The 21,834-nt window shown below is 38.8% G+C and overlaps 1 protein-coding gene across 1 annotated transcript; it reads left to right on the top strand.

Annotated features, from left to right (window-relative positions):
* The first annotated feature begins 8,759 nt into the window (after window positions 1-8,759).
* LOC102793551 (major histocompatibility complex class I-related protein 1-like) lies at window positions 8,760-15,250 on the top strand. The gene is made up of 6 exons (XM_087834724.1): window positions 8,760-8,820; window positions 10,846-11,115; window positions 12,279-12,551; window positions 13,384-13,692; window positions 14,878-14,982; window positions 15,174-15,250. The coding sequence occupies exons 1-6, from the start codon at window positions 8,760-8,762 to the stop codon at window positions 15,248-15,250; spliced, it is 1,095 nt and encodes a 364-aa protein (XP_087690850.1).
* Window positions 15,251-21,834: the final 6,584 nt, after the last annotated feature.

Below are 21,834 nucleotides of genomic sequence, written 5' to 3'. Positions count from 1 at the left end.
AACAGTGCAAGGGGTAGTGCTATATACAAAGCGGTGACAGGGAAAAGGCTCCGGGGAAATCCAGGTAGGGAAAAGACACTTGCTCCTCTTCTGACTCTTTCCTATCGTGACCACTCTCTCTCCAAACACTCACACAAAAAAGGAATCCGCTCAGGGAATGCAGGGTCGGGTCCAGGGGATCTATGTACAGAAAGAAACACACGTTAGAGGTTTTGCGCAGGGAAGCAAAAGAGAATTTGCTCAGAGCCGGGCTGCACTGACGCGAGTCAAACACAACGATCCAGCGATGAGTAGAAGCCACTCCCTGGCTTAAATGCTGGCTGCACTGATGAGGCCCAGGTGTTTCCTCATCAGAGGGACGTGGACCGAGGGCGTGAACCCACCATGAGTTCCGCCCTGGCGAGAGAGCGAGAGAGAGAGCAAGAGAGAGAGAACGCTACTAGTCAGCGGCCTGCTGATCCCCTGGCCGTGACAACAACATAAGTCATTTTAAGTAGTGCCTAATGATAATACTGGGGAAATGCAAAAAATATTTCCCCATCTTCCATCATAAGTACTCTGTTGTTAGTTTACTTAGTTCTTGCTGACTGTTTTAGACACAGTTGTAAAAAAATTAAACACGACTGTCTCCTACTTTTCTTTGTTTTTGTTCATTCGACTCTGCAAGTGATGATGATGAAAATAAGAAAAGCCAGAGCAACAATGATGAGGATAATAATGTTTGGATCTCTGTTGAACTAAAACAACACATTGGCATTGTTAAAGACTGCTAAATCTCATTTTAGACTTACCTCAGTTTGTTCTGATCATTTCATTGTCAAGTCTGGTTATGATGTTGTCATCAGAGCGCTGAAACACACAGTGGTATCTTCTCCTGTCTTCAGATGGGACCAATTAAACATTCAGATCGACACTTGTGTGGAAGGTCCCATCATGGTTTGGGATTATTTCTCCTTTTTTCACTCCATCATTAATCTCTTCACCATCTTTCCTCCAGAACATCACGAACCTGTTAGGATAGAAACCTGCAGCATGGCAGCTGACTGGAGGAAGGAGTATTCTGGAGGAGAGACACTGGGGGAGGAACTGGAGATTCAGAGAAATTGAAAGAATAAAGATATTTGTGTATATATGATCAAGATATAATGTCATTGTTTAATATTGTGTGTTTAGTGGGGTACTAACTACTGGCAAATCTGAAAAAAAAATTCCTGTAGTCTTTGTTTGTGGTTCTGCATCATGTCTATAACAAATTACAGTACGTACAGTTGCAAGAAAAAGTCCAATTTCCTATATTTCAATATTCATGTGACTGTAAACATAATCTGCTTTTCACAAAAAAAGTTTTTTTTAAATTCATGTTTGGTGGCAACAGCCTGCGGCCTTGGAGTAATCCATGTTAGAGGGCCAAAGATATGAAGGCTTCTCCATCATAACTGTACAGTTGATGAGCAATAATATTCCCGGTCTCATCGTTACATTCCCAACCTGCCATCTGTTGAACTACATGGACACGTGACAGACCAGCAGAGTAAAGCAGAAAGGCACAATGAGATCCCAGAGCCCTCATCTATTGGAGATTAAAATAGAGAAACTATTCATCAATGGTGCCACAGTAATATGTGAGCACATTGTCACTTTGCGCTTCTGTAAAATCCTGCCTGGCAACATCTGTTTGACAGCAAGCCAGGAAAAACATTTTTTCTGTGGCCTACCTCCAGTGTGGTTATAGCACACTGAACTTGTGATTTTCAGATTTAAAGATCACTGCTGTCCCAGTGAATGAGGCAGCAGCAGGGGACTGTATACATAGTGCAGTCATCCAGTCTTCTTTCAGTTCAGTTTTCTTGATCCTGCAGAAGCCATATCTCCTTTTTAAGAAAAGCAACAGACACAAAATCTGCAAACTCTGGGACTCCATTTGATGATGTCTTTATCAGTGTATTTATTTCTGGTGCCTTCTCCTGTGAGCATAATGTGCGCAGCTATATCCAGTAAACGACATATGATACTAAGGATTTTGATGTTCCTGACATTAAAACTCACTTACACACAAAAACAGAGTGCACATCACATAAAAAAGTCTAAGAATGTGACCTTATCTGAATGTAAACCCCCCCCCCATAAGTGTCGAATGTTGGACTGTTTCTTGGTTTTATGAAATATGTTACTGTAATGTGTATATCTAGAAATACCAGGAACTTATTGCCTTAACTTTGTCCAAAATGTCACCTGTTGTTTTGTGCTTGCATGGCATCACATAACCAGCTCCCATGAGCTCCGCCTCGTCTGCGGGTTTTAGAAATATGCCAGTCTTGCTTACCAAGCAGGATAACTGGTAAAGTCCCTTTGTGGTTATTTGAGGCAGGTATTTATCTACCTTTGTTTTTCTTAGACATAGATTGGTTCAGGTTTATTTTTATTTCCTGTTCACGATACTTATGTGTGATTAAAAAAGAGATTAAAAAAGAAGATTTGTAGTCACTTGTCTTACTGCATTCCTGTACATTTGGGTTTATTGTTGGATCTTTCTTCCTTCTGCTTCTTCATGCTATCAAACTCTGTCAACATTACTGTATTCTAATAATTTTCTCACTGGTGAGCTTATCAGCGTCTGTGTGGTTCAAATCTCAGTTTTCTCCTGCTGTCAGTTCACCTTTCAGACTCTCAAGCATGTGGGTGAGAGTCCAAGTCTCCATCTGCTTTATCTTCATCTTCACCTCCATGGAGGTGAAGACAGGATCACCTGGATCCTACACACTGGTGCACCAGTGTGTAGGATCCAGTTGATCATGTCCTGCTTCATTAGAGCCTAATTAACAAATTGCTCCTTTCTCAAATTCTGTTTCTCTTTAAATCATGTTCAGTTTTTTAAATGGTCTCTCCATCCTGAACTGCTATGAATAATTTTGTTGTAAGACTTTGAGTTTTACTATGAGGTGCTGAAATTGTATTTACCTATTCTCAAGGTGGAGAAAATGTAATCAGCCCCAGAAAAGTCAGGTTTTCTTGAGTGGAGTGTATACATAGAGCCCTGTTTTAGTATTGTAATTTTTGACTGATTAAAATGCAAGTTTATTTACCCCATCCTTATGGAGACACATTTAATTCATCAAAAGCATTCAGCGGGTTACTGAATGATTACCACAATGAATAATACAGAAATATTTCATTTTTAATGATTATAACCCAAAACAAATGTTTCACTGAAAACTGTCTGGAGTGAAAAGCCAAGTTAATTTGAATAGTTAATGACAAAAATATTCCTTAATTATACTACAAGAAAGTATGTATAAAAACAATGTTCCTAATTCAAAGTCACATTCATTTTATAATTATACAGCGAAACACTAGTTGAGGTATTTCTCCACTGAAACCTTTGGAGCTCAGAGCATTCCCAAGTTTGTGGCTGCATTTGTTGATTAAGTTCAGCTGGTGTAGAGCATGTTCATCAATGACTCATTGATGTCGATGTCGTCTTTCCGCATGTGTGTTCAGTTTAGTCAATCAGCCAGCCGGTCCGGTCCGGTCCAGTCCAGTCCAGTCCAGTCAGCCAGTTAGTTCAGTCACCCAGTCAGTCGTTTCAGTTCATGTTCTGTTCATCCAGCCTACCTACAATAAAACACCATTATCCTGCACCGTGAGTCCAGCGTTTGGGTCATCTCTTCCTCGCCTCCACACACAACCCCTGACATTTACAAACAGCAGGGCAACTTCAGGGCAGTGCTGCTACATCCATTAAAATAGGTGTTAAATTACAGATTTTAGTGTTCCTGACATTTAAACTCACTTACACACAAACACACAGTGCACATGAAATGTCTAAAATGTGATCATATCTGCAAATTTAACACAACAACCCAGGAGTAACAGAAACGTCTTCATTTTGTTGTGGAAAAGCGTTGAAGATAAGAGTCTCGAATGTAGGACTGCTTCCTGGTTTTATGAAATATGGTAGGTGAAGCATGTTTACCTGACTAAAGACTCATTTCTAAACAATTCAAACTATCACAGTCATGCTTACACAATATCACATAATGACTTCATTCTTTATCTTGTTCTTATTCAAAGTATCATTAATCCTTGCACAGAATTATTATAAACTTTATGATCCCATATATCTTTGATGGCTGTACATGTGTTTTTAATTCATCAGCTTCCTCCGCAACTTTTTTATTTCATTATAATTTTATTGGTTGGTAGAAACACAGCCCCCTTGTTATTCTCTTGTGCACTTCTTCTTTATATAAATACCAGAGCCTTATTGTCTTACCTTTTTCCACAATGTCACCATTTGCTTGCACGGTATCACATGACCTACCCCCATAATCTCCACCTCTTCACTGCAGATTTGGAAAAATGCCCATCTTGCTAACCAAGCAGCACATTCAACCAGCATAACTAGAATAAGGCAGGTATTTACTTGCCTCTGTTTTCTTCAGAAGTAGATGTGCTCAAGATAATTATATTTCCTGTTTATGACACTTATCTGCAGGTTTAACAAAGAAGATCTATAGTCACTTTTCTGGCTGCATTCCTGGGCATTTGTGTTTCATACTTGTTCATCCTCATGCCTTTCCATGCAGTCAAACTCCCTCATCACTACTGTAGTCCAATCATTTTCTCACTGCATTTGGTGAGCCAATCAGCCTCTGTTCTGTGTGGTTTCAATGTAAGGTTTTTTCTGTCACCGTTACACCTTTCAGACTGTCATCTCATGTGATCCTCCGCATCTCCACTTCATCATGGTCACTTAAACAGCCTTATCAAAGCCTCCCCCTTCTTCATCTTCACTACCACCAGTGTGTAGACTCAAGGGAATCCTGTCCTTATTTCTTTCATTGTAGGGAATCTATGTTGCTTCTATGTTGTTTCAATAGAGTCTAATTGACTAATTGCTTATTCCTCAAATTCTTTTTTCTCCTTAAGTCATACTCAGTTCTTTCATCCCTATTGAACTGCAATTAATAATTCTGTTGCAAAACTTAGTTTTTCATCTCTTCCTTTTCTTTTTCCACCACAGACACTATACCTCAGCAAATAAACCTCAGCGAGTAACAGCTATGCAGACAACACCATCAGTTTTAAAATATGTAAAGCAATATTTAGAAAATTCAGATCAACTAGATCTATATGTGTTTACTCAATTATTTTTAAAACAATTAATCTTTCGTTCTCGTTCTTTCGGTCACTACCCACAGCTCGTGACCATAGGTGAGGGTAGGGACGTAGATCAACTGGTAAATTGAGAGCTTCACTTTTACACTCAGCTCTCTCTTCACCACAACAGACCGGTACAGCGTCCGCATCACTGCAGCCGCTGCACCAATCCATCGATCTCCCGCTCCCTTCTCCCATCACTCGTGAACATGACCCCGAGATACTTGAACTCCTCCACTTGGGGCAGGAACTTATCCCTGACCCGGATTGGTCAGGTCTGTGTTTCTCTGCTTGGGCAGCTGCCCCTGCAACCCAGCCCTGGATAAGCGGAAGAAAATGAATGGATGGATGGACAGATAATCTTTCGTTACTAACTATTGTGTGTGCTAACAACCTGGAAAAAGTTCAAATCAAAGCAAGTGGGAACAAATGTTGGAAGGTCGCTAAGCTAACATATCTCTAAAATAAGATATAAGATAACTCTTTATTGTCATTGCACAGTCATACCTAGTACAATAGTACAACAAAATTAAAAACTGTCCTATGTTGGCACTATGTACAACACAACACAACACAATGGATAACTTACCTTAAAGTAGCAACAAGAGAGGTATGAGCAAAAGAGTGACTTAATAAATAAAAAGAAAAGGACTGTGTGTATGTTTTTTGCACATTATTATTATTATTATTGTTGCCCCCCCCCCCCCCCCCCCCCCGAAAAAAGTCCAGGGAATGGGGGGAGGAGGGGGGCAATAACGATAACATTAATTAGAGCTACCATTTGCAGAACATTGAATATTGAACATTTAATATATTCAATATATATATTTAATTTGAACTGCATTCATAATCAAGATATGTTATATTGTGAGGTGGAGACTCTGTAAGTATTTAATTTAATGGAAAAATATTTTCATTTTCAGTGATTATGACTTGCAGACAGTGACATGGAATGAAAAAACTTGGAATATAATAAAAACCTTTTCATCTATAAATGCAGTGACTTGTTAAATAAATATGTACAATAAATGAGGAACTTTTTGCAGTCAGCAGATAAAATTAGATCCCGTTTTTAAAGTATAGTAAAATTCAAAAGCTTCTCACATGCACCTGGCCAGCCACTTGATATAAAAGAAGACGTGATCCATCAGGCCAGACCACCTTCTTTCTTTGCTTTGTCATCCAGGTCTGATGCTCACGTGCTCATTATTTTCCCGTCTACTGAACTTTTAGCAGTGGACAGGGTTGAGAATGGAGTCCCTGACTGGTCTGCAGCTATGCAGCCTCTTTGTTTCAAGTGGATAGTGTCTCAGCACATTAGAGACTGCCTTTGACCTTCACCAGTTTGCTTATAAAGCAAATTAGTCCACAAAGGATCCCATCACCCTTCAAAGAGCACTGAACCATGTGGACAAAAGGAAGAGCTATGTGAGGATGCTCTACCATAATCCCAGACATCCTTACCACCAAACAGGACCACCTCCTCTTACTAGAAATGAAGAACGGATGGAATCTGCCTCGATCTTCAAGTTTCTGCGCACCCTCATCTCTGCTGATCTCACCTGGATCCAAAACTCCATAGCCCTGGTAAAGAAGGCTCAGCAACAGCTGCACTTCCTCCGTGTCCTGGGGAAAGAATAACTTGGACCAGAAACTGTGCTGGCCTTCTACCACTCCTCAGTGGAGAGCATGCTCTCCTACAGCCTGGGTGTTTGGTATGCAGGGGCCACTACTGAGAACAGGAAGGCTGAGCAGGAGGTAATTAACACCACCCAAAAAATCTTTGGGTGCCCTCTGCCACCGCTGGAGGCCATCGCTTCAGGAGAACCACGGCCACCACAGGTGACCCACCTTGTCACCGCCACTGCTGGATAAGTGGGTGGCCACCTGAACTAACACTGCCCTCTGTCTCTGGGCCAGGGGCACCGAGAGTCAGGGCTGATACCCTCTCCCGCCTGCGGGGGGAGTAGGTTCGGCCTCCCCGGCCTCAGTCAGGCGATGGGCGTATGTGGTTGGGGATTGTCTGTGGTGCTGCTTCAAGGGAGGTGGACGAACAGGACCGGTTGGTGGTGTGTATGTTCGACTGGTGACTGGAAAGCCGCAGCTGCGTGTGAACAGCAACCGTAGAACCAACCATGGTTCTGTTACAGTAATAAAGCAATAGACCTTTCAGCCCAATTCTATTTTGTCTGCACAATCCATCATATAATATTGAATCAAATGAAAAAGCTTCTTTTTAAAACTTGTTTTATGAGTTTTAATCTTTTAACTTTATGCACATTCCATAAAGCAAAAATTCTATTTTATGCAACAATCTTTGACTTGACGAGATTTGTTTAACATTCCTGTGGCAGCATGCTCGGATATTGCTCAGATTAGAAGTATAATTTTATGCTGTAGAAAGACGTTTTCTTCCCACGAAGTGTACTACTACTACTGAATCAAACTCAAAGTAAGGTCAGTACTTTAAAGCTTTAAATGCTGGATGGTCTTACGCTCTCCCATACTCGAAATTATCCATTGGTGATCTACACACATCTGTTTCTACCATGGACATCGCATGCGCTTACATCATTGTCAAGAGACACTCTCACAAACAATATCACTGTTTAGTATTGCAGTAACGCAGGGAGCTTATATGAAAGTAACAGTAATCTAATTACTTTTTTACAACAGTAATCCCTTACTTTACTCATTACTTGAAAAAAGTAACTTGATTACAGTAATGTTATGTTATTTTAAAAAACTTTTTTTTTAGCAGTTAAAGCTACATCAGCTCAACTGTTGGATTGGACCACATGGGCGAGCCTTTGTTCCCCATGTGCATCCGTGAGTGTGGCCACCCATTACCCAGTTGCCGGTTAACCACTGTTCCTCCCTTGGACCACTTTTGATGAATACTGGCAACTGAAGACCGGGAATACCCCACAAGATCTGAAGTTTTGGAGATGACCCAGACATCTAGCAATCTACTGTTCAGAGTTCTGTCAAACTTAATTTTTTCATCATCACTCCGCCACAGTCATTTTCTTCTTTCTGTGAGCCAACCAGCTTCTGCTCATTGTGCTTTTCTGTCATTAGATTCACAATGGCACAGCATGCCTCTTCCACATCTTTACCTCATCCTTGTTAGATGGAGATCATCTTCCAAATTTCCACCTGGTTCATCTCTGCCACCACTGAAATCTTGACTCCAGCAAGTTCATAACATTGTTCAAATCCAATCTGCTAATGAAGGATAGATTAGTAACAATCTGTATTTCAATAAATCATGTTCATTTCCTTCAAATGATCTCTTTATACAGAGGGGATGTTCACTCTGCTGCAGGACAGATAAAATAAAGAAACTTCTTTTCTCCACCTCTTTTATAGACACACACATCCACACAGGCACGAACAAGTACAAACACTTTTTAACCCTCTTTAATTGAACAAAAGAAGCTGCTGGCAGTCAAATTAAAATAGTATGAGTAAGAGTTAAGGCTTGTTTGGTTTCTGCTGAAGTTGAACACACCTGAAAATGTAACCTGAACCAGGAAATACCTTCAAACTAAACAAGCTTGTAAAACCTCTTGTTAGTTCTTCAGTTTAACTCCAACATGCTGAACATGGTGGTGAAGCTAATGATCCTGTTCCTTCTTTGTCACCCTGCATCTGCAGGTAAGATCATGATCCACAATCAAAAAATATCAAATTTACTTGGCAATGCTATTCTTAGTAAAATGCAGCTAAAATGTCTCAGCAGACGGGTAAATCTAACTGTTCAAGTTAAAAAGATTTAAAACTGATTTGCAACAGACATGACAAATACATGCAGTACTCTGATAAAAGAATTATTTGACTGTTGGACAATTACTTTTAAAAAAGACATTAATGCTCTGACATGAATAACAGATTAAAGGTTGCTGGTTGAGTTCCAGCTGGAGAAATGCCAGGGCATCTGGTGTCAAACTCTGTCAAATCAGATACTGGTACCTCCTGTGGTGATTTTTAAGTAATAAATAATATTGAGAAATTGTAGACAAAGGAGATTTGACCTCTTCTCAAGGATTCACAAGAGTCACAGTTTCTATAGGAGATTCAAGTAAGGTCTCCTGAGTCTCCTATATCTCCTGAAAAGCTTAATACTAATGTTTCAACACTGTGTTAACTTTCCGAAGCGTAGACCTTTCGAAACACTCCTCTGAAGTGTGGTTTGGAACACACAGGTCACATAACCCGAACATGGATAGAGATCAGTTAAAACGAGAAAGACTGATACTGCTGTGTGAGCTCCATTCACACGTCCAACTGTCATTTCCTGTGTGAATAACTTTTAAACAAGATCCAGGTTCACCATAACCAAAATTCCAGAATCAAACTCACTAAAACAAATGTTACAGAGCAGTATAAAGTTAAGGAGAATGTATTCATTATTCAGAATACTGCATTTGAAATAACAAATTGTTTTATACTTTGTATGAAAATCAGCAATCCTTGAATATGACTTTAGTGGACATCGGGGTAAATTTTTTTTTTAAAGATTTCAAATTAGGGATTGAAGGACGTAAAGATGAGAAGAATCGTTTATCATGAATTGGAGGTGTATAGAAATATTGAAATAAGGGGGGCATTCTAAAGTTTCCCCTCCACAATACCTATCTGGCCTTGGGATTCAGATAAGGTTTGAAAACAAACAAAAGGAATATTCTTGCTTACTAAGAATATTGTTAGGGTGCCTGGGTCAATGACCCAGTTTTTGTGTTTTTGGTTTTTTGATTTTGTTTATTTCATTAAATTCTAGCTTTCTTTATCAAATGGGTTATAGGATTGTTCTAAGTTTAGGTTCTTTGTGTGGTTTATGTTAGAGTTTTAGTCTTCTGGTTTCTGTCTCTGTGTTCCATGGTTGTTCTGTCTTGCCTGTCAGCTGTATCCCATTGTCTAGTCCGCTTCTCGGTGTTATGTTTCCTGTTTTACTTTGAAAGTCTGTGTCTTACTCCACTGTATCTGGTTTTACTTCCCTTGTCTCGTTAGCCCTGATTTGTCCCAGCTGTGTTTCCCTCCTGTCTCCAATTCCCTGATTGCTCCCTCTGTGTATTCAAGCCCTGCGTTTTCCTTTGTCTGTGTTGTGATCTCCCTTGTCCTATCCTGTGTGTTTTGCCCATCCACCCACAACAAACATTGCATCTTTAGATTTAAATCACAATTAGAGGTGATATGCTTTATTTGTAAATGACAATGATCTTGATTTTCTTGGGTTTTTTAAGTTGTGCCAAAACTTTACCGGTTTTTACAGCACCATTCACCCTCTCAATGTTTTATGTAATAAACTGAACTGAACGTTTTTTGTTTGTTTGGTGTAATTATTATGTATTTCCAATTACATATAAGTAAGACTGGGCACGTAGAAAGAAAAGAACAAAACCAACATACAACTTCCTTATCCTACCACTGAAAGAAAAAAAACATACCCACGCCTGATGCCAGCCTAACACGACAAACTGGTTTCTAATGAATTTACATATGAATAGACTTCACTTAATATTTCATTCATTTCATGTAATTCTACTCTATTTATTTTAGCACAATACCTTTTAATCTGGTTAGACAGGAATACTTTCTTTCTTTGCGAAGCTAGATCATGTGCACACAAAATCTAGACATTTATTGAGTTATTTACTAACATCATATACTTTTGTCCTACAGTGAGCAATATTCTGAAGTATTTTGTCACTGGAGGCTCTGGACACCCAAACATCTCAGAATTTATGTATGTTGGAGTGCTTGATGGCATAGAAGTGTTGTATTGTGACACCAGAAAGAAAATATTGGAACCAAGACAGGATTGGGTGAAAAAATTATTTGATGACAAACCTGATATCTTGGAGTGGTTCACCCAAGAGTCTTTTGAGGTCCAGGCAAACTTTTACACAAGTTTGATTTCTGATTTGAACCAACATTTAAACCAAAGCGGAGGTACAGTATTTTCTTTGATTCTGTCATATCATCGTGGATATATCTAAACAAAACTGATTAATGTATAATTAATTTAAAATAATTAATGACTTAAAAATTGTCAGTGTATTTTAAACTTATTGTTACTAACTTGGTTTTTAAGATGGACAGTGATTTTAAATTGGACACTCAAATTAGGGCTATTGTCCATTTTTCAGCACTTAAGGCACTTGACAATGGTAAGACCTATTTTATCCAGACAGCATTTTAAAACAGTAATCCATGCTTTTATCTCATCTCATTTGGATTACTGTAATGCACTGTATTTTGGAGTAAGACAGTGTCTTCTCTCTCGTCTACAGCTAGTTCAAAATGGGTCTACTCGACTTTTAACTGGAACTTGCAAAAGAGAGCACATTGGCTTCACTCCATTGGCTGCCTTTATATCTTAGAGTTCATTTTAAAATATTTGTGTTTGTTTTTAAATGCATAAATCATCTTGCCCCACCTTACCTCTCTGAGCTTCTTCATCCTTAATCACCCCCCCATGTTTCTCAGGTCAGCTGACAAGCTGCTCCCAGGTTCAAGAGGAGGCTCAGAGGGGACAGGGCTTTCTCGATTGCTGCTCCTAACCTGCCCCTGCACATTAGAGAGGGCCCTTCATTGTCCATTTTTTAAAAAACACGTCTTGAAACCCATCTTTATTTCTTTTTTCCCTTTATAAACAAATTGCATGCTTGCTTGATATTTACAGCCTTACTTTGTGCTTCTTAATTGAGACCAAGAATCCTGATGTAAAACATACATTTACTTGTCCTAATTACTTCATTGTTCTAAATCTTAACTTTTTAAAAACTAGTTAGATTTAGCTGTTGCCTTTATAACATTTAACATTTTTTCTGCTTCTTACAGTTTATAGTCTAGATATATATCAGCTGACGTCTGGGCTGGAATAGTCTTTACCTCTAGTTTTTAATCTTTTTCTTTTAATATTGAATAATCACATCAGACCTCCTTTTGATTCATCTGTGATTCTAATTATGGTCCAATAGAGATATCAATAAAGGTTTACAGATAATCTAACATGACTCATGAGCACAATGCAGACTTTTGAGAACAGAAATGCATCACAATGTACAATTAACACAGATAATTACAGTCTTTGTTTTTCTTTGTCTTTCCAGGTGTTCACATTTTGCAGTGTATAATTGGTAATGAAAGGAATAAAAACTCTGGCGAGGTGACAAGCTTTTTACACTTAGGTTATGACAGAGAAGGCATCTTTGATTTTGATCTAAATACAAAGACATGGATCCCACTGAAACCAGAGCTTTACAGTGCAAAACAGATGATGGATGATGACAGAATTACATACATAGAAGCCCTCCTCCGTGACGTAATACCATACACATTGACGTTATTTTTGGACTATGGGAGCAGCGCCTTGAATAAAACAGGTAGAAGCCTAGTTGAGCTTAAAGCCAGTTTTTCCATGTTGCAAAAGTGACTCTTTATCTACACAAATCCCTTTGGTAACAATCATCAGACCAGAGGTTTATCCACTATGTGCTTATGCAAACAATCAGAAAAAAGCTGTCAGCCTCTCAGCATGACAAGCTCCAGTCTAACAATACACAGACATACCCTGAAAACACATGGTCCACACAGGTCCCAGTAGGATCATGCTTAAGCAGAGTTAATCCTGATTCCAGCAAACTGTAAACTGTGGCCAGAAGATTGCAGTAATGCAAACAGACATGGGAGAAGCCTTTAGGACAGAAGTTGTGTGAGATGAAAGGACAGGGATGACTTTTACTTTGCCTTCAAATGATATCCATTTTTGGTTGCCTTGCTTGCACTGATGGAATGCCAGTGATTTATTTTGATGATTTTGGTCATGTTCCCATTTTAACCTGTTGGTGATTTTGGCTGCTGGTAGATGTTAAAACGGATAGTTGAAAGACATTTACACAAACTGACTATGGTATAAGTATAACATAATACAGCCTTATACAGCTGCTTTAAAGCCGGTGACTCTTTGGCTCTAATGACTCAATAATTCAAAAATTTGATTTGAGTTCCAGCCAGACATATTGTCTGTTGCTACTGTGTTATTTTTTCATCTAATATGTACACTAAACATGCTTCTCTCATAAAATACATTTTCTTAATATCTCCTTATTAAATGTCTTCATCTTTGTTTTTCATTCCTGTTTTTCCCAATTTTTCCTCTTATATTTACTTCCATCCATTCTCACGCCATCTCTTTCCAACCTTCCCTCTCTCCAGTTCTTCCCTCAGTGTCTCTCCTCCAGAAGACTCCCTCCTCTCCAGTCACCTGCCACGCTACAGGTTTCTATCCTGACAGAGCCATGATGTTCTGGAAAAAAGATGGGGAGGAGATTCATGAGGGTGTGGATCTTGGAGACATCCTCCCGAACAATGATGGGACCTTCCAGATGAGTGCTGATCTGAATGTTTCATCAGTCACACCTGAAGACTGGAGCAGATATGACTGTGTCTTTCAACTCTCTGGTCTTGAGAATATCATCCAACTGGATAAAACAGTAACCAGAACCAACCAGGCAGAGAGAACTGGTAATGATAAAGTTGTGAGAAACGCATTTAATTTATTTTGTCTGCGGATACTGTTTGGTTTGATATTTGAATTTCTTGTCCTGTTTTTTGTTTGGACACTGATGTCAATTAGTTATTACCAGAATAAAAACTAACGGAGATCATAAAAGAGAATAAAAAAACCCTAAAATTTTAATTTGATTTAATTTTCAGTGAATGTATCTCATAAATGTGTTTTCTGGTTCCACACATACGAGCTGTTACTGTTGTTAATGTTAACAAACTACTTTTTAAATTTCACTGTTAGACCCTGAAATCCTGACAGTGATTTTTGAACTTCCATATTTCAAATTAATCAAAGTGTCTTTAATCCATAAAACCTTTGGTTATTAATTTTTTGGCCTGATATTTGGGGAACTGCTGCTGAATATACGCGGTGTTATTCAAATGAAAACAAGAGCTTCTCTAAAAACTTAAAAATGTAACAATATAAATTTAGTGCATCTGCTCTGCTTAACGGAAATACATGTTCTTTTATCTAGGTATAGTATTTCAGTCATAGTACTGGGTCTATAACCCAGTGTGTGACTTAAGTTTGTGGTTTAACTTTACATTCTTTGATTTTTTGGTTTTCGTGGTTTTGCTTCTCTTTATTGTTTTCTGCTTTTGCTATATTTATAGTTCCTAGTCTTTAGTTTTCTGTCTCTATGCCCTCCCTGTGCTCCATGTTCCCTCTCTGTCTCCCCCTAGTCAATCATATCTCCATGTCACAATGTCAAGTCCAAATCCTAGTCAATATCTCATATTCCCTGTTTTATTTTGACAGTTCCAAGTCTTGTGTTCAGTGTTGTCAGTTTTTCTTCCTCCCTCCCTCATTATGTCAGATATACTCCAGCTGTGTTTCCCTACTGTTTCCGATACCCTGGTCATACTTTGTGTATTTAAGCCCTATGTTTCCCTCTGCCCGTCGGTGCGTCGTCCCATGAGTCCTGCATTTTGGTCCTACTCCTGCCTGGCATAGCACCTTTACATGGCAATTATATGTATAGTTACACCAGACTCCTATAGAGATTATAGTTTAATCACCTCCCCTTACCTCCCCTATGTTGTTTATAAAGTAACTAGCTGAATACTACAGGGTGGACTTCTTCTATTCTAACCTGCTTAATCTGCAAATTTTATCTTCTGTGTTTTTAAATGGAGCAGATAATCCCTCTGACATGACAGCTCCAGTCATTGCAACAGTGGTGGTTCTTCTTATTTTCGTCCTCATTGCTGCTGTTGGATTTGCTGTTTACAAAAAGAAGAAAGGTGAGCGAGGAGTTGAGTTCATCAGTCAGTGAGCAGCTGCAGTACATGGCTCAGTTAAATGATTTCCTCAGCATAGTATATGTTAGACTTTTTTCTTTCCTATTTAATAGAAAGTTTGATTGTAAGGAATTTAAAATCACAAAATCCGGACATGAAACAATGATTTATAAATATTTTATTTTTTTCTGTAGACATTACAGCTCCTGAGAACAGCACTGAAGCCTCTGTGAAACTGAATCAAGAGACCATCACGGCACCGTCTATATAGTGTTCTTTTTATTATTATTTTTTAAATTGAACTCTTTTGTTCTTTTATATAAACTTGATTTTGGATTTTTTTTTTTAGAAAATCTTTTTTCATCTTATTAATTTGAAAGGATGTTTTGAAAGAAGCTTCATGTTTATGATTCATTTATATAGCCACGAGTGGTGTGAAAGTGGAGAAAAGTTATAATAACTCTAAGGGTCCGTGCCCGTGGTGGAACTAGGAAATATTCAGTGGGTTGGCCAGGATGGATCTGTGATCATTTTGCGTTGGTATATGCAAAATCTCACAGAAACACAGAGCTATTTAACCTTTCTAAATGGAAGTGCCTGCGATCCCATTTGCATAACAATTTTTAAATCCTGGTAGAATTGCAACCAAATAAACTAGAGCAAAAAAATTTTTTGCATATAAAAGGAGAAGTTGTAGTTACATATCATGCCTTCAACTTGTCCCAGGTCGCCATTTCCTTCCACTAATGACTTTGCAAAAATTGAGTTAAAAGCGCACACAACAACAAAAATATTATAATCTGGAAACTTGTTGGTATAAACGTCATGTTGTTAGCAGGAACTATCACATGTCCACCATTACCTGAGGAGTGATGTCATTTTTGTGGGAAATGTAGTTCTTTTCCCACCAGGGCCTTTCAAAAGGTTCACCGGTGGTATTAAAAGTCATGTTTGACTTAATGCCTTTCTGTATAGTTCCTGGGACACTTAAAACTTAAACTGTACTGTTGGAAATAGTTTATTTTGATGTATATTCTGTTTTTTTTAATTTAATTTTGCAATTATTATACAAATATGCAAATTTGCAAAAATCTATTTTTGTTTATTAAGCTTTAGGATATAATAGTTATATTGATGTATAGCAACTTAAAATGCTACAAGAAGTGTCACTACAGCATGTAAAAATGTAAAGTTAAGCTCTGGCAGGTTCGTTCTATGGTGGGGTTAAAAGGGTTGGACCTAAACCACACATCTCTACAATATTTGGAAGGTAGCGGTGGAAAAGATGAAATAATATATCTTGCATGTAAGCTTACACTAAACAAATCTAGCACAATTTGCAGGCAGATCTACTCTGTATTACTACTATCCTTCAAGTACAAAGTATAAAAGGCAGTGAAAAGATATTTGTTCGAAAAGTGTCAGCACCAGAATGTACCTGAAAATTAAAGTCAGTATTTCTTTTCTTCACTTATGTACATGTATAAACATGGAGTATTTTGGATTAATAGTACTGTTGTATTTATATGCTTTATATATTTTTTGGTAAGTTAATTTACAGCATTAAATCATATTTTATAAGGATGTTGTGTGTTTTTTAGGAAATGATGTGATACTATGTTAGAGCCGTTACTTTATATATTGGACACCGGATAATGTTTTGTTCTTTTTTTTCCCCATTTTTTTTCCTTTTCTCTTGTTCCCTGGTGATGATATTCATGGAAAAAAGTAATTTATATATAAATTTACATAAAAAGAAGATTTAATCACTGTGTGTAACCAAGAAATGCAATTGATTGAGAAGTGCTTTGAGATGTATAGATTTATTTGCATATTTTCCACTTTTTGGTGATGAATGTAGAGGAATAAAAATTTATTTAAAAAATATTCTGCCCTGTTCGACTCATTTAGCAAAAATCAGCCTATTTAAAGCACTGAAATCTTCATTCATGCCTGTGAGACTCATTTAGACACACCCAGTATAATCAAAATGAAGCCAGATCTCATTTTATGCTTTTGCTCATTTCTTCACTTTTTTCCAAAACACTTTCATTTACCAGACACTTACTGTTTTGGGAGTGTCTGCCCCCCTTCCTCGTTCACATAATGGTATGATCCCAGTCTATCTTTGCATTTGATTGGCCACATGATGTGCCCATCAAAATAAAGTTCCACCTCTGACTGCATGGATTCTTAGGGGGTGTCCAAATTCATGGGCTGTGTCCCAATCCAGCGACCACACGCTTCGTAGTACGCGCAGTTCGCGGACTACGTACGGCGGGTACTACGAAGTATGAGAAGTGCGGAAGTGAGAGGCTTGTGAAATGGGACGGTCTGGCCTTCATCACGCTGCTCAGATTGCCTAGCAACCATGATACTAAACGCAAGAAACGTTTCATACAGCTTTGTTTGACAGAAATGAAGAAGAAAAAATGTTTTTTTGTTCATTCATTTTTTTATGACATCACTTTAATTTGTTGAGTATCTGAGGCTGAGACCACGGGACTGTAAAAACAAGATTGTTGGGCTTCATTTCTGTACTGAACAGTCATTTTAACACCTTAAATCTTCACTCAAAGACAAGTACAGTGGAACCCCAGCTTAGAAGACCCCATTTAACGAAAAATTCAAGTTACGAAGGCACTTAACGGCAATATTTCTGCCCATGGTACGGCAAAATGCCCGTGTAACGAAATAGATCAAATAGAAAATTAATTTTTTTAAATTAAATTCCATAATGTTATGTACATGTACATGTACATATGTATGCATGCATACGTGTGCTTTCTTCAACCTCCGCCACTCCTCCTCCACCAAGAACTTCGTCTTCAGCCAGCATCGCCTCACTCAAAAGGCGATGGAAAAAGGTGCTTCGACTTACGAAAATTTTGACTTACGAAAGACCCTCTGGAACAAATTAATTTCGTAAGTCGGGGTTCCACTGTATCTTTGACAGTGTATATATAGATGTATTATATACAGTGTTGGGGAGTAACGGAATACATGTACCGCCGTTACGTATTTAAAATACAAAATATGAGTAACTGTATTCCGTTACAGTTACCGTTTAAAAAGGTGGTATTTAGAATATAGTTACTTTGTTGAAATAAATGGATTACACGGCGGTACTTCCCTGTTTCATATTGTGGCGGGTCAGGCCTGTTTGGGTTTTGTTTGACAGCTACGTTCTGTTGTTCCAGGTGGCAGCGTTACGGTTGCCATGGTTACAGGGTGACCCTCTCTCTCTGCGTGTTTCCTGGGTGAGAGAGCGCCTGTTGTTGTTGTTGTTGTGCTAAGCTAACAGGCAGAATGCTACAGGTATAGCTCTAAAGAATGTAGCATCATAGGCAGTGTAGTCCGTGCTGCAGGGAGAATGGACTGCTGTACACGTTATGTGTCTGTGAGCGAGGGAGGGAGAAAAAGGAAAAGTACGAGCTGTCATCGAGCAAAAACGGGAGCTGGAAGCATGTAAATATAATAATAACCACTGCAGCCAAGAAGAGAGCCTGACGAGCCCAGTTGTAAGTAAGCTATTAAGACTCGACTGTACACCGTGTTCCTGTTTTCCTCCAAAAACAATAAGTTCCGTTGGAGCAGCCTTTCAACGCCTCTCTCTGTCTCTCGCTAGCAAAGTTGACCCAGACAACAAAGTAAAGCTAGTTTTCAGCTACCAGCCGACACAGAACCCACCGTATTAGCCAGAGGTCCCTTTACTACGGTTCGGAGCCGCAGACCTTCAGTAACAGTAATAAATCACAGCAATAGTACATTCATGTAGTTGTAAACAGCATGATAATATATTAAGTAATCCAAAGTATTCAGAATACGTTACTCTCATTGAGTAACATAACGGAATACGTTACAGAATACATTTTGGGGCATGTATTCTGTATTCTGTAATGGAATACATTTTAAAAGTAACCTTCCCAACACTGATTATATATAACAGACAAATATTGTTCGTTTAATATGTTGGCATTATTACATTTGGCTCAATACTTACATATATGTGTAAAAAGAAAATTTACGAGCTGTGAAAACAGTTTCTGATAGAATGAAGAGTAGACTGATATATTAAACATTCCTTTATTGGGTGAGAAAATCAGACCATGTCATAACTGCTTTAAGTCATACAGAATAGATATCAGAGCCTTTAACAGGCTGACTTCTGCTAAATGGGTCAAACTGGGCAGAAAGTATACAAACACATAACATCCTTATAGAATATGATGTAACACTATAGATCAACTTACCTCAGAATATATAAAGCATATAAACAATTACAGCAATATGATGCAACAAACACAGCAGTACTACTAATCCAAAATACTCAAAACTTCATAGAACTGAAACAAACATTTATTTTTAGCTCCATTCTGCTGCTGATACATACTTTAGGTTTCTGAACATTAAACTTGTTGCTGCCTTTCATAGTGTGTAACTTGAAGGCCCTGAGTACTTTCTCCCACACTGAAAACACTGGGATGACCAAATTATTTGAACATTACCTAATAAGACTGATTCAGGACAGACAATTAGTTAAGAGAGAGAAAGAAAGAAAAGAGAGAGAAAGAAAAAGAGACAGTGCAGGACAGACAGACAGGTGACAGTCTCAGGTGTATACACTGCTACAAAACAGCACAAGAGGAGGAGGATTTTGTTATTACGAGTGCTAAACAAGAAGAGTTCCCAGATGGTACAGTGGACACATGTGTGACTCCTGTGATTAAAGCATCTTTCTTTCAGCTTAACGAGTGAACCGTCAGCTCCTTCAAACACACGTTAAAGTCCGTTTGGCTCAACACCACCGAACAGAGGCAGCAATATAACATAGCTAACATTAACAGTGCAGTGAATCCTGCTTGTGCCGTGATATTCAGGACTGCAAACCGAGCAGCATCACTGACTTTCAGCCTGTTGTGTTTGTGGATATATGACTGACTTTAATTATCCACAAAATCATCAGATTCTCTGTAAGATTAAGGTCGACTATCGAACGGCATATAAAGTAAAGACTTTAAAACAAAGTAAACGCTGAAAGTACAAACATCGCTAATGTCACGTAACTCTGCCGGCATGTGGCCAACAGTAATGTTTTAATGTTCTTTGTTATTAAACATTTGCACATAAATAAGTGACGTCATATTCAGTACTTACTTTTGAAAGTTTACTCTTTGGCCACTCTGCTTCCACTTCGTTGAAGTGTCACCCAGTCCCAGTGCACTTGTTAGCATGTTTTGGTTCGTGCAACAGGTCCGTCTGGTTATTGTCTCCCCAGAAACATTTCCGTTGTGTTGTGTGTGCTTTTGCAGCATTTTTCTTTTTGCAGTGTTTTTGTTTTTGCAAGTGTTTTTCTTTTTGCAGCATTTTTCTTTTTGCAGCATTTTTCTTTTTGCAAGTGTTTTTCTTTTTGCAGCATTTTTCTTTTTGCAAGTGTTTTCTGAAGTTGCAGCCCGTTTGCCCTCTCAGGGCCACCGTACACTTGACTCCTTCAGGTCTCACCATAAAATAATTTTATCCGTCAACCTTGTCACTACCCGATCTGTACCGGAAACCCGATCGGTACCCCGCATGCGCAAATCTTACGTCACTTCCTCTCTTTGCCAACATTGCGACACTCATATCATTCAACACGATATTTGAATGATACGGTTAGCGCCCAGTTAGCTCCTAGCATTTCTCAACAGCTCTGCCTCCTTTTCGACTGCCCGGGACATTTAAACAATGGATAATCCGTGTACAAACAAATTCATGCTTTTCTCCTCAACAGAGAGCATCCCCGATTGAACAACAGCGCCGTAAAATAAGAAGAATGGCGCCTAATTACAGAGTTAATAATACAGACTTAGCAATGTGTCACGTGAAGATTCATCAGCCAGATTAAGTGTTTACTGACAACTGACAGTGATAGCGGACATCATCATCACTATTCCAGTCAATCCTCTCCACACAGACAAGCATAAACACACTCGACTATCACTAAATCAAATTTAACACACGTTTGTAATGACGCCAATTCAGTTTACAATACGATTCATTCGCTCGGTCAGCAGGTGGCAGTATCCTCGTACACTGGGGAGTAAACTGCCATTAAAGGAACAGAAGAAGAAGAAAACATCTGCACATGCGCGGTACGGATCGGGTAGACCCGATTTGTACGGTCCGACTTTGCACATGCGCAGTAAGGATCGGGGAGTCCCGATTCGTAACTATCTTTTTATTTTTCGTTTTTGTCTACATTGTATTGAAATGCTTCATTATTGCAAACATTTTAAGATTTACTCATTATTCTTAACATTTTAACAGATACTCTGACCCATAACTATCGTAAAACGCTACGACCGGAAGTAGACACCTTTCGCGCATGCGGGGTACCGATCGGGTTTCCGGTACGGATCGGGTAGTGACAAACCTCACCCATCAAACTCAGGGGGCGGGGTTAACACTGATCGAGTCAAAACCATTGCTTTGGCCTGGTGGCCATTGTTTTGTTTCTGCACACCAACAAACAGCATGTTGAAACTAACAGAACTGTACTTTGAAAAAACCCTGTTTGTGTGTCACCAAATACCATTTTAATATTTTTAGCTGAGAATGTAGTGGTTTAATCTTCAGATATCTGGTCGGTTTGTCAAGATAGAGCCTCTTTGCAAAAGTGCTTCGATGATTTCGGGGATGTCTGCCCAGCCCAGTTTCATGGCAAAGCGTAGGATAGACTCGCCTCGCAAGCGCTCGAGCTGTTATTACCCGCAACAAAGCGCTGGCCCCGGTACACAGCTGTAATAACCCCCGCTGTACGCTGACTTCATGTACTGAGGTTATATTTATCGGGTTTTTTATTTCCTGATGTTCGTA

The sequence above is a fragment of the Neolamprologus brichardi genome, chromosome 22, assembly GCF_056152115.1.
Source record: "Neolamprologus brichardi isolate AB-2024 chromosome 22, ASM5615211v1, whole genome shotgun sequence".
NCBI lineage: Eukaryota > Metazoa > Chordata > Actinopteri > Cichliformes > Cichlidae > Neolamprologus > Neolamprologus brichardi.
This window is presented reverse-complemented; position numbering and strand designations above follow the sequence as displayed.